General features: G+C 32.9%; 1 protein-coding gene and 1 long non-coding RNA gene across 2 annotated transcripts; both read left to right on the forward strand.

Annotated features, from left to right (window-relative positions):
* The first annotated feature begins 1,715 nt into the window (after positions 1 to 1,715).
* Positions 1,716 to 13,416, forward strand: LOC134260222 (uncharacterized). The gene is made up of 3 exons (XR_009990492.1): positions 1,716 to 1,780; positions 13,144 to 13,203; positions 13,277 to 13,416. It is a non-coding gene; the product is annotated as an uncharacterized LOC134260222 (long non-coding RNA).
* On the forward strand, positions 2,741 to 4,209 carry LOC134260212 (uncharacterized protein KIAA1958 homolog). The gene is made up of 2 exons (XM_062742797.1): positions 2,741 to 3,425; positions 3,554 to 4,209. Exons 1-2 carry the CDS (start codon positions 2,741 to 2,743, stop codon positions 3,835 to 3,837), a joined length of 969 nt encoding a protein of 322 aa, XP_062598781.1. The 3' UTR covers positions 3,838 to 4,209.
* Positions 13,417 to 14,055: the final 639 nt, after the last annotated feature.

Genomic DNA, 14,055 nt, shown 5'->3' on the forward strand with positions numbered 1-14,055 from the left:
ATCAACTACTAGTATATGGTTAAAAGAAAGATGACAACCGGTTGATGATCAACCCCATCAACATTAACTAAAATTATTTTGTCTATTTGAAATGATGTATAACGATCAACTTTTAATTTGATTTTAGCAAGCGCCTCTCACAGTGACCATCATCATGTTCCTCTAATTAACTGCCCGTCTTGTCAACACCACGTCTGTGATTTCAAGAACACCATCCAGTGTGAAGTTTGTCAAATTTAGTTCCACACCAGGGGCTACCTCCACAAGACGTAATAATCATTTAAAGGTGTATTCCGGATAATTTGATGTAATTGGATTGGTCACTAGTTAGCTTTTGGACAATTTTAGAAACATCCTCTAATATAAAAGTAGTGGGAAAAAAATGAAATTAATCCGAAATGTGTTAAATCTACATAAATCATTTGATATAAAATTCATTATGAAAATCTAATTTAATTAATCCCTCACTAATATAATGGACTAAAACCAAAATTTATGAAATATGGTGAAAGCGAAGAGTATTTAAACTTCAATTAAAGGATATAAATTGGGGTCAGAGAAAACGTGGACCCTTAAGAACATCAGACCGATATGAGCCGCTGTCAAAATACAAGAAAGAGTAGCTCTATTATGAACGCATAATATTCGGACTTTTATAGTATCACCAGTATGATTTTGTACATGTACATTTGTCAATAGCAAAACGCATATAGTTGTAATATAAATTTGTACAGGTATAGATCTTGAGACAGAATTCATTACATCGACAAAAAACTTGCAAAATGACGAGTTTAAATAATACTTTTAATATTCCTGTTTCATCACATCGTTTGTCTATAGTTTGCCTCATTTGAGAAATTATTCACCAAGCTCTTTGATAAACGTGATGACTATCTTTTCAAACATCACCTTTCCCTTATGCAGCAATATACCTTCTTCACCTGCATACTGATTGTATATATCTCAATTAATTCGATATGCAAGAGCATGCTTTACGTATGAACAATTTCTAAATCGAGGTTAAGTATTGACAAACAAGTTGATGAGACAAGAATATCGGCAGTCTCGTTTTTAAAGTAATCAATGCATAAGTTCTATAGTCGATACAATGACCTTGTCAGCTAATACATTTTATCATTGAGTCAAATGCTGACTGACGTTTTTCGTACCAAATTGTTACGTCATTTTTTACACAATAAATTGACTACGGATTTTCCCGTGATTTCCCGGTTATGACAAGGACCACACGTTGGATATGACCGGTCGGCAGGGGATGCTCACTCCTCCATGTCACCCGATCCCACTTCTGATGTTTTGGAGGTCCGTGTTTGCTATTTTCCTGTTTTGTATTGTTTATGAATTTTTGGTTTGTCTCCATATGTTTTTTATTCAGTTGATCATATATTGAATCAAATATTTAATTTTTTTTTTATTTAAACAGCAAATTCAGTTTATTCAAGATTTTGTCCCAAAATACGCAGGTTTTTATTACATTGTTTTTTGATATTTTTAATTTTTCGGTAATTTGCTATTACATTATTTTGATTGCAAAGGTAAAGACCAATATCATAATTGTTTAGACACCAATATTTTATTTCTTTGTTTTGTGATGTCTGATTTCTCTAAAACAGTTCCAACTTACTACAACACTAATGTAAGCTTTGGAATTCATCAAAACACGAGGTTGTGTTGATTATCTATTTTATTAAATACCATTTACAGGCTGGACATTGTCACCCGTACAGAGATTATCATTGCTGTGATAATGAAGCTTGTGTTGGTAAATACCTTTTTTAGGCTCTTTTTTCATATACAAAATTATAAAATAGAAAAGCATGCAACAAATTCAACTTTAGACAATAACAGCTATCTACATCTTTTAGGACATCTTTTAGGACAATGTCTGTTCTATAAATTATTAAAAATTTTTGTGGAGCTTACTATCTACATAATTTTATACAAATTTACTGTCATAGTTTTTACAAAGAAATCTATTACAGGTGAAATTACATTTTGATTTTAACACTTCATTGAATAGCATAGTATATAAAAAAATATAATAAATTCCAATATAATGATTATAATATATCTGATATTGGTTGCCAGATTTCATTAAAATTATCTGAATTACTATTTGAGCAATACACTTCTTTTTAAAGCAGTAATTTCTTTTTCAACATATTTAAAAAGTTGTGAAACTCTGGTACTTTTCTAATGACATCCAAATTAGATACTGACACCGAAGGGCGTTATAGTAGATTTGATCACGTACCGACTTCATGTCATATCCCACTGACACTCTAAAAATGATATCTTATTTCTTATATTTATATTTTTATTTCTATTCACATTACAAAGATAAAATGTCCATTTAGACTTTGTTATTATACCTCCAATTAGAATGAAAGAATCTGATTGGTTGATGAGGAAACAATAAAATTAGCTTATGACCCATTCTTGTGTCACATGACCATTTATGACTTGATTGTTGCAGGAGTATGAGGTATTGTCCGGTCATTAATATTATTGACCGCAGAACCTGACCTGTGCATTAAAAAAAAAATGGCGGAACATATTACCGCTTCGTTATTTCTTCACGTTTACCATGTTTACTTTACTGTTTTTAGATAAAGACTATAACTCATTAACTTTACGTTATTCGTTAGAAATAAGATATAGACTATAACATTGTGTACTACGTCATTTCCCATGTGTGATTTGTCGTCTGTTTACGAAGACGATGGCTGGTGAATCAAGATTTGCAACTTTGAGTAGTGAGGAACTACAAGCGATCCTAGAGAACCGCGATAGTTCTAACACAAAACAATGTATAGATTCAGCGAAACGAATTTTCATTACATACTGCACTGAAAAGGGACTGATAGTGGACAACGTACTGCAAAAAACAAAAGGTGAAATTGCTGAAATTCTGATCAACTTTTACGCTGAACTCAGAAGAAAAGATGGTGAATTGTATAGTAGATCTTCCATGATCAGCATCAGGTTTGGTTTGCAGAGATTTTTCCAAAAAATTAACTATGACATTATTAATGACCCAGATTTTCGTCTATCAAACGAAATGTTCAAGGCAGTTTTGACAAACATCAAACGAACTGGAAAGGGAACCACTCAGCACAAGGAAGTTATCAGCGATGCTGACATGGCAACATTGTATAGCAGCGGCGTCCTAACCGGAAAGAGTCCGCAGGGGTTGCAGTATAAAGTTTTTCTTGATGTGATGTTCTACACATGTAGAAGAGGAAGGGAAAATTTGAGAAGTATGAAGAAAACTGATTTTGTTTTGAGGACAGATGGCCAAGGAAGGAGATATTATCTAAATGTCGCTCAGTATGAAACCAAAAATCACAGAGGAAGTGATGTTAATGACTATGATGCATCTTCAGCAAGAATATATGAAATACCAGGTAATAATACTTCAATTACAATCATTTAAAATAAAATTCATGTAAACTTCAGTATTAACTAATTTTAGATCATAATCTTCCTGAATTCAACTGCTTTACAATTTTTTCATGTTAATATGTTCATGTAGGTGATGAGAAGTGCCCTGTGTCTAGCCTGGAGAAATACCTTGCAAAGCTGAATCCAAATTGTGAAAGTTTTTGGCAGAGACCGAAGCGCCATATCAAAGATTCGGATGCTGTTTGGTATGATAATTCTCCAGTAGGTCATAACACTTTGGGAAATTTTATGAAAACAATTTCTATGAAAGCTGAACTCTCAACTCTGTATACAAACCACTGCATACGTGCCACGTGTATTACTAGTTTGGATCAGCGTGGGATAGAAGCTAGACATGTCTGTAAGTGGACATAAGTCGGAAACCTCGATAAAAAGCTATTCAAGATGTGTAAGTGAATCCAAAAAGCAAGAAATGTTTGATGTTTTATCATCTGTGGTTTATCCATCACCAAAGCTAGGGCTAGAAAACCCAGTTGTTCCAACACATTCTAGTACCGATACTTCAGAAACTCAGCTCTTGGATTTAAATAACTGTGAATTTGAGACTGTCAGTACCGAAAAATTGCTTTCTGAAGTCCTGGTTGATGAAAATAGTTCAGATTTGTTTGTTCCAGAAGAAAAAGAGAATGTTAAAGTTGACAAAATGCCTCAAAACTCTTGTGGTCCAGTATTTAGAAATGTCGGACAAGTGCATATTCACTATTATGTAGGAAAGGAACAACAAAAGTAAAGTCGTAAAGATAATGTAAAGTTCTTTATTGGACTTTTGTAATCGTTAACAGTTGTAAGATGTGTTTTTCGCATTTCAATTGAACAATCAAATTTGAAGTTATTGTTGCTAAAATTGATATTTCAGAATATGCATTATTCTGTTGAAACTGTTGAAATAAAATGTTTCATGTGTTCAAATTTTTCATTATCATTATTGTCGGTATAATAAAACAATTGATCACCCTTTATGAGGTCAGCATGGTGAAATGATGCCCCTTGACCTGACCCACTCGATGACCTGACCTGACCTCGGCCGTTGGCCTCGGTCAGGTCAGTTCACCTCGTGGGTCAGGTCTCGGGTCATCATTTCACCATGTTGACCTCATAAAGAGTGATTAATTGTATATTATTGAATGCAACATAACGGATAAATACGACGTCATATGACGTCACAGTCAAGACTTTCCAAATATCTCGTGCAGTTTGTTTTCCATACGCAAGAAATTCTGATCATGTGACCGACTGCATGTCATCGAAAATTGAATTTCATTTTTTTTAGTATTGTCATATAAAAAAGACACTGGCAAATGTAAAAATATGACTTTGCAAGCAAAATGCAGTAATTCAAACATTCACATTTTCTCTCATATAGACCTAAAATAACATTTTGACAAGAAGGATTTTCTACATTGAATATATGTAGATCATCCCACCATGTTATAAAATGGTTCCAAAAAGTTGCAACACAAGTACAGTAATAAAATTTGTGTTCTAAAGTATCTTCTTTTTTTTTACAAAATAAACATTGTGGTGAAGTTTGAATTTTTATTTGAAAAGGGAGTTTATTATGTAATAAAAATCTATGAGTTAGATTATATTGAAAAGACTGTAATGATGTTAATGACTTTTTTCTAAGTCTGCAGGTGAAAAGTTTGTGTTAAATATTTAAGGTCTTCCGTTTCCAACGGAAGACCTTCTACTGATTCTGATGGTAAAGATTATTAAGGTCTTCCGTCTTCACGGAAGACCTTCTAGTGATTCTACTGTTTCTTATTATTAAGGTCTTCCGACTTCCTTCGGAAGACCTTATTGTTATTCGTCTGTTTTTTATTATTATTATTATTAAGGTCTTCCGACTTCCTTCGGAAGACCTTATTGTTTTCCTTCTGTTTTTTATTATTATTATTCCACTTTTCATAGTACAGGTCATATCTCAGCTGTGCGTGGACAAATTTCAACTTTTTTTTTCAGGGATGATGCATCTTGTCAATATCTCCAGGGGTGTCCCTCACTTTTTTGAAATTTTTCTCCGTTCGCGATTTTTGGGGAAATTTGTATTTTTTAAATGGAATTTTGTCGCAAAAAATTCTCGAGAACGGCAAAAGATATGAAACTGAAACTTGCTGAGGTGATAGAACATCGATTGTAGATGTGTTGATCGACCTTCATTTTTCGTCGTTTTGACTTCCGGTCGCAAACGGAAGCGAATTCAAAAAGTCCAAATTTTCAACTTTTTTGTTTTTCACTATTTTTCTTTGGAAATCACAGGGTTGATAGAGTATTTTTTAAGAACTCTAAATATGTTTTCAACATTTTCATGCGTGCATTTATTGCAAAGATATGATCGATCCAAACTTTGTCTCACTGTCGGGGGTTCGAATCCCGCTGGGGGCGTTGCAAAAATTTTTTCTTTGTTTCTGTCTTTTTTCAGTTGCATATGACTTTTCTTTCTTTTTTATAATGTATGGAAGATTTTGTCGATTTTTAAAAGCTATATTTTGAGATATTTTGTGGAATAACTGTAATAATCACGATCTATGTTGAGAGACTGCGGTCAATGAAAGTAAACGATAAAAATACATTCTGAAATCTATTTCATGGCCTGACGGAGCAGAGATTTCTAACGAAAAGTCGGGCGGAAGACCTGCTTGTTGCCCTAGCAACAAGAACGCATCTAGTTATTATTATTTTTCTTTTTTTCATAGTTAGAGCGATATCTCAGCTGTGCGTGGACGGATTTAAAAGATTTTTACAGGGATGATGCATCACGAGAATATCTCCAGACGTGTTTTTCATTTTTTCTAAATTTACTTTCGTTCGCGATTTTTGGGGATTTTTGTTTTTTTTTAAAGGCAATTTGTCCAGCAGTTTTCTCGAGAACGGCTGAAGATATGAAAGTGAAACTCACTGAGGTAATAGAACATCGAACTCCAATCTGAACAACGATCTTTATTTTTCTTCGTCAGCACTTCCGGTCGCAAACGGAAGTGAATTAAAAAAGTCCAATTTTTCAACTTTTTTGTTTTTCGATATTTTTCTTTAGGATTTACAGGGTTTTTAGTGTGTCTAATGAGAATTCTCAATATGTGTTCCGTGTCTTGGTGCGTTCGTATATTGAAAAGATATGACCGAACCGAACTTTGTCCCACTGTCGGGGGTTCGAATCCCGCCGTGGGTGTTCCCAAATTTTTCTTTGTTTCTGTCATTTTTCAATTGCAAATTGCAATCTCACTTTTATAACATGTATAAAATATTTTGCCGATTTTTAAAAGCTATATTTAAAGATATTTTGAGGCTTACCTGTAAAAATCTTGACATATGTTGAGAGACTGCTGTAAATGGATGTAAACAAGAAAAATTCTGAAATGGGATGAGGCAGCTTAGATCTGTAACGAAAAGTCGGTCGGAAGACCGCTTGTTGCTCCAGCAACAAGAACGCATCTAGTTATTCTTATTTTTTTCCCCAAAATTTTGTGCAGGCGATTTCTCGAAAACTATTCGGTGGTTTTCAATGAAACTTTTAGGAATTATGCGTCATTATATGAACTTTGTTCATCAGAAGGAAAATTTGCAATACTCCCCTTCGGTTCCAAGTTATTGACAGTTTTCTGATTTTAAAATGGATTTTTGTCGCCCCATTTTTACGAAAATGGTCTAAGATATTAACTGGAGACTTGTTAGAGAAGATAGATGATGACTTTTAGATATGTGAAATCACCTTTTCGTGTGTCGTCAGTACTTCCGGTCGCTAGCGGAAGCGAATTTAAAAAGTCGGTATTTTCTAACTTTTTTGTTTTTCAATATTTTTCGTTTATTTTTAGTATGTTAATAGAAACCTTCCTTATAATGCTTACTATATAATTTGTTTGAATGTTGATAAATCTAAAGTCTAGATATAAGCATTCAAAAATCTGAAGCGGGTCCAAAATGGCGGCTGTCTCTGTCAACGCCGACATTTCGCAATAGTGGTTTACGGAGGCAGCCGAGCGTTTGCTTTAACGAAAGAACATAAGAATAAATGAAATGTAAAGGAATACTTGGATTGTCACGTCTTAGTTTCGTTGCAGTTCTGTGTCAAACTAACGTCTTCTATAATTGGTTTTGGCTGGTTTTCAAAGTAGAAAAAGAAAAGACTAAATGTGCAAATGAAATTCGATACCAAATATCTTTTGTGCATCACGGAAAAAAACAGATCTTAAATCATACTTATAAGTGATACTTTCTCAAAAAAGAATATCAATTAATATTGTCAGTATAAATCTTAACCACTGTTTTTCCTATGCACACTTGTGTCATATTAAACTAATAAATAAGACAAAAATAAGATTGCTTCATGGAGTTTATTTTAGCATTCTTGTCTCAAAGACCTGATTCAAGTTATTTAGCATAAATGATATCTGATTCCTTGACCATCGAAGGGTGAGCCATGTTTTTCGGCGAAACGTTTCAACCTTTTTCGATTAACTAATCGGGATAGTTCACTTTGGGGATAAACAGGAAATTGAAAAAAAAAATCATAGCTGTTTCACCGCTTTAGTGTTACATGCATATATACAATATGGAATTTTTAAAATGTGTTAAATATACTTTCTAAATCTCGAATCTTTGGCTATAAGAACTTTCTTTTTTTTAATTTCATTGAAGCTATCACACCTATTTAATAGAACATTCCAAAGAAAAAGCGCGAAGATTAACTCGTGGCTTTTGGCGCTAAATTTTGAATAGTGACCTGCCTTTCATAATTTTTAGAGAGAAGCATATTCGTTAATATATACAAGTAGATTTAGAGTAGAGGTCCCGATAGCGTAATATTTAGTGCGTTGGAATTTCATGCTAGCGACTTGGGTTCAATCCCCCTTGTGTGCAAATCTTTTTTTTTTTACTTTTTCAGTTCGATTTTACATCTTCTTTCCGGAATCGGACGGAAGACCTCTCGTTGCTCGCAACGAGTTTCATATCTTGTTATTCTTTTTTTTCTTCTACTTCCTAGACCGCAACTTTGAGGCTTCATATCTCACTCATTTCTCAACGAATTTCGCTCAAATTTTCAGAGAATATAGACGTTTATAAACTCTACCAGTTTGCTGACTAAAATTTAAAAAAGTCACTTCCAGTTTTGAGTTATTTCCCTTTAAATTTATAGGCTTTCGTTTCCGGATAAAGGCTCAGAGACCACAAAAGCTGAAGCAGAATTTTTACTGATTTTAGGTAACAGAAGGATTGAATTTGTGCACATCGGTTTTTGTTTTTCGATTTCTGTATTAACAATGGCGCTATATAGGGGTCAAAAATTAGAACGCCTAAAAGAGCAAAAATTTACACATATTTTCCTTTTTATCTTGAAAACTAAAAATACTTTGTTAAGACATATTGAACAAAAGTTGTGCATAATTGCAAGGGCTTTCATATAATAATATTCAAAAGGGGCTGGCCCCTATAATTAGGGATCAAGGGACCTTGAAAGTTTTTGCCTTATAACTCAAAAACGGTAAATATTTCGAAATGACTATCGATTATAAAGTTGTGTTTTAACATCTTACTGATCTCATGAAATTGTTATTGTGTTCGAGTCTTGTTTTAAATGAGCTGGTGCATGACCTATATATGCACAGGTAATTCTTTTCACCAGCACGTAAACGAGAGCTTCTCATGCTAGTAACCAAAGCAAGCTTAATATAAATAATAAACATGGCCACATTGGATGCTAATATTCTTCAGAATAAATTTCTCGAAGTGTTTGTGCTTTTTTTTCTTACAAATTATCATGTTTATTCACTGACAACTTTCCCTTTTATTTCATTTTTTTTTAAAAATCGTATAAACAAAGTCTACTGAAAAGGGAAGAAAATATAATCTTTTCTTCTTATCACATAAAAGCAAACAATATAGTGAGAAAATAAAACATAACTTAAAAGCACATATATTATTCACAGCCATTAAGTGCACGGATTTAACATTCACCTTGTTTGTTTACAATTATATAACACGCCCACCTCGATAGCGGCGGGGCAAAGTCGGTCACCAGGAATCAATCGGCGTGTGATCCAGCGACCCACAGTCATACACAAAAAAACCCATCACAGAATGGTTAAATTAATTCTTGATAAAATTTTTCCTTCTTATACTATCTCTGTCCCATGAAAATATTATTTTGTTCGAGTCTTACGTATTGTAGGAAAGAAAGCTAGATCCGTATTAACCGTAAGCAAGGCTCCGTTCTCATTTTGATATTGAAGAACTCTTTATGCGTATAATTGAAATAAACTTGCCGTAAGTAATAAATTAAATATTTTACCACGCTGTATCATATCTCTTTTTTAAATTAGGTTTTAAACGTGTTCTTTGTTTCCCGTTCAGAGCATTCGATGGTATCTTTTTCCTTTTATTAATAAAGATCTTTCCAAGAGAAAGAGTTACAGAAAAAAAGTACGAGTATTTATTCGTTTAAATACGAACATAAACAATAAGAACGGATTTCACAAAAAAAACTTTTAAGAGTCAAATAATACACAATTATTTACTGCGCGATTTTCATATTCACCTGGAACCAAGATTCTTTTTTAAAAGTGTGTTTACCATTACGTAATCTATCTTTCGATTACACGCTGCCGAGAAATTCTAAAGCGACACACCGCGGTGAACCATTGACCCCGCAGTCATAGGCAAATAATTGGTATATACAAACCATTCTACAACAGTAAGAAAATATTATTTTCTCTAAGTAAATTAAATCTTTCAAAAATATCTTAAAATGTTTTAGGTTTGACTTTAGTACAAAACGCTGGGGCATTTATTTTACATGTACATAAATCAGTCTTAAAATTCTTAAATATTCGTTAGATCCATGTGTAATTTGACGATTCATAGCGCAAGGACTGGCGATCTGCAGTTACTTTACTTCAACCAATATTTATTAAAATGCACAAGCTTTGCTCTTTTCACACACAAATAAATCCGTTTTCAACACAAGTTTTCCGAAACACATTTTTTTTTTATCACAGATATTAACCATGGCTATACCAATTTTAAACTTTGAAAGAGAATCTTCCGAATCGTAAGGATAGAATTATACTCAATGAAATGGACTAAACATCGATAAGTTACACCGGCACGTGTAAACTTCATAAGTGACTTCTCTGCTGCACACTGTCTATTAATTTATATTACAGGTTTTATAGTAAAGTTTAAGAAATAATGATTTTAAAGCAATGAACTTAATTTGTTTTATAATTTATTCAAAACCCGTATAAATGATAAGTATAGTGTGCTATAACATTGTAATTTTGTTCCGTGATTAAATATCATTAGCAGGTTATACAATGTACAAATAAGTAGTAATAAACCCGCATATGTCCAGAATCGAAAATTTAAGAACTTATATACCGGGGTAACAATGTTATCTGAATATTACAGACTTATCATGTAATTAAACGCTTTTACAACCTAAATTAAACTGTTAAAATCATAACCGGCACCAAAGTCAAACCATTTGTATCGTTTACCGTATATAACTCAGTATTTTCTTTAAAATGATGAACATATCTAGCGCAAATTACTTTCCTTGGTTTAAAAAATACGCGTACGAGAGAAAATGAGTGAGAGGCATTTTATTCAAGTACATTCAAGTTTTTACCAGCGAGTCCCTACATCAAGCATTGTCTAATTTTTATTCTATTAAACATATAATCTCCCTTTCTTATTTAAATTTAATTTATTTGATGATTTTATTCAACTTTAAGCACAATATCATTCTGTACTACTCAAATGAAGTCCATGCACGGATGCTATTGTACATCGGGAATTTTCATTAATCCTTTATCCATGCATTCCTCCTTCAAGGAAAATAATGATTGAATAACGTGTATAAAACCACGTGGTTTCGGTTTGTCAACGTGTTTTGGATCATGATCAGCAAATCACAACTCCTCGGGTCTTCCTGTCTAACAGAATAATAACCTCGAATGTATTACGTATACATCATGACATCTCCATGCTCCTCACCCCCTTTACCCAAACTTTGAAATAAATGAGGAAAGATATTTTATTTGTGGACTTTTGAGTTTAATTTTATTGAAAGTAAAGCTATTGCCCTAAAATACGTATTATGGAAAGGACTTTCAATTCCGTCTATCTTTCATAAATAGAAACTCCATGTTGTTTGAATATTGATATCCGTTGATGTTTTAAAATACCTCAATGTTGTTTTTCTGACCTATGACAAAATGGTGCGAGATAATGCAAATTTCAAACATCTTCATCGGCCAATGACAGAAAAGTTGTAAAATTCCTGTCAGGGTTATGAACTTCTAATCACTAAAAGGTATTTTTTGTCTTGACACAGAGCCAAGGTTATTCTGTTAAGATCAAGGTCACTGACAGAAGAAATATTTTCTTTACTACGCTATGAATTAGTAAATGAAAATCATTGGAGGCTCTTACTTGAAACATACATTACTTATGATTGGAGGTTTTGTCATGACCCTGATCAAATGTCTTTCTGGCATATCAAGGTCACTGACAAAGAAAAAAATGTTTAAGCATAACTTTATAATTAAAATTTACTGGAGGCTCATGCTGGGAAGAAAGATTGTTGACATAAGTAAGTGCAGTGACCTTGACCCAAGGTCTGTACTTCCTGTCCACAGCTCCAACGGAAGACCTACTCGTTGCTTTGCAACGAGCTCGGCTCTAGTTTCTCCTATTTTTGTACACATGTTGGTACTTCATTTAGACTTTCTACGTTAATCCAGTAAAAGTCTTTTCAAGATATTTTTGACAATAGACTTATTTTATCATTGAATCTTAAGATTAAAGAATCTCTATTGATTGAAACTTTTTTGTTTTGCCTTATGTATTTTCGCCAATGATATGGAATGGCATTCCTTAAACAAAAGTAATCAAAAAAGATACATTTAAGTCGTACTGTCTACCTAATTCCTCATGACTTAAAAAAAAATCATAATTATCACCTAAAATATCTCCAATATATAAGATTCCTTTAGTGTACCATTTTTTTTTCCAGAACACAGTTTCATTATTGATTTTAATGTATCATTTAACCAAAGAGATTCTTTAAAAATTTTTGCTTCAATATCAATATCATTACATCTTAGTTGTGTCCATGTTTCAAAAATTTCTCTATAAAATTATGGTAATATCAAATCTGCATATAGCCTATTTAGACAACCTCTGCTAATTAAAAATCATTTAATACTATATCCTTCAGGAAAGATTGAATTGTACTTCTCCATCTTGTTTTTGTATTACTAAATATCTTTCTAACCCAACCAAGTTTTAATGATTTCATTTGTGCTTCAAAATTAGCAACTTTCAATCCACCCTTATTAATTTTTTGGCAAGATACTGAACTTTTAACCTTTGGTTTTTCATTATTCCATATGAACTTATTCAGTTCTTTAGACACTTCCTTTATCATTTGTGGGGGAAGTGGAAGTACTTGTGCTTGAAATTTTAGATATTGCTAAAGTTTTTACTATGAGAATTTTGCCAATAAGTGTTAAGTTCCTCATTTTCAATAAATTCAAAGTTGCTTTTAGTTCATCTAATTTTGTATTTAAGTTTTTGGTAAATACCCTTTACTTCTAGTTACCTTTTCAACTTTTTTTAAAAGTAAAAAATAGAGTCAAGGTGATTTTTTTTTCATTTCAGCTTCTTTTTTTAGAGAATTGCACATTACCAGTACCACAACCCAACAAATAACTCATACAGGTGATATCTTTTTCTCAAAAAGTTTAAAACAAATGAAAATATGTATATCGATCAACATTTAATTTGATTTTAGCAAGTACCCTTCACACAGGAGGACATAATCATGTACCTCTAATTAATTGTCCGTCTTGTCAGCACCACATCTGTGACGTCAAGAACACCACCCATTGTGAAGTTTGTCAAATCAGAGTTACACACGAGGGGCTACCTCCAATAAATACAAGATGTGTTCCGGTACGTAATAATCATTTGTGACACGATAGCGGCGTTCTTCTTTGAAGTTTACTGTTCTGTATTAGCAATACAGAACGAGACTGTGGTGGGCGAAGCTACTTTCCGTTCTGTATTAGCCCTTGTATACAGTATTGTATTTGCCAACTATTCTGTATCTAAAATACAGCACGGTCTAAAAATAAATCTGATTCAATTTAGCAAAAGCACGTACAAATGGTAAATGTTGTTTTCCTATTATAAATTTTGGAGAAATACCCAGTATTTTCCTGTCAATGTAAAATGTAAAAAATTTTCAATAACTTTTATAAAATTATTCCACACAGAATCTACACGTAATTTCGATCCAAAGTGAAAGGAAAATTCATAATAACGGAAACATCCTCTGTACGTAATTTCGATCCAAACGAAACGGAAAATTCGCAATAACGTAAAACATCCACTCTCCTCGTGCAAAATCCTTCAAGTCCATTTTTTCCCGCGTTTTTATTTTTTAAAATCCTTCTCGCTGACGACAGTCACACGCCTTTTTCAATTCGTTGTTAATGTCGAAATTCAATTTGAAAATAAAAATCCGTGACCGCGTGACATCAAAGTCCATCGAAGAATTTTCTGTAAATC

The sequence above is a fragment of the Saccostrea cucullata genome, unplaced genomic scaffold, assembly GCF_032062105.1.
Source record: "Saccostrea cucullata isolate Sc308-1 unplaced genomic scaffold, CSIRO_AGI_Scuc_v1 ctg915, whole genome shotgun sequence".
NCBI lineage: Eukaryota > Metazoa > Mollusca > Bivalvia > Ostreida > Ostreidae > Saccostrea > Saccostrea cuccullata.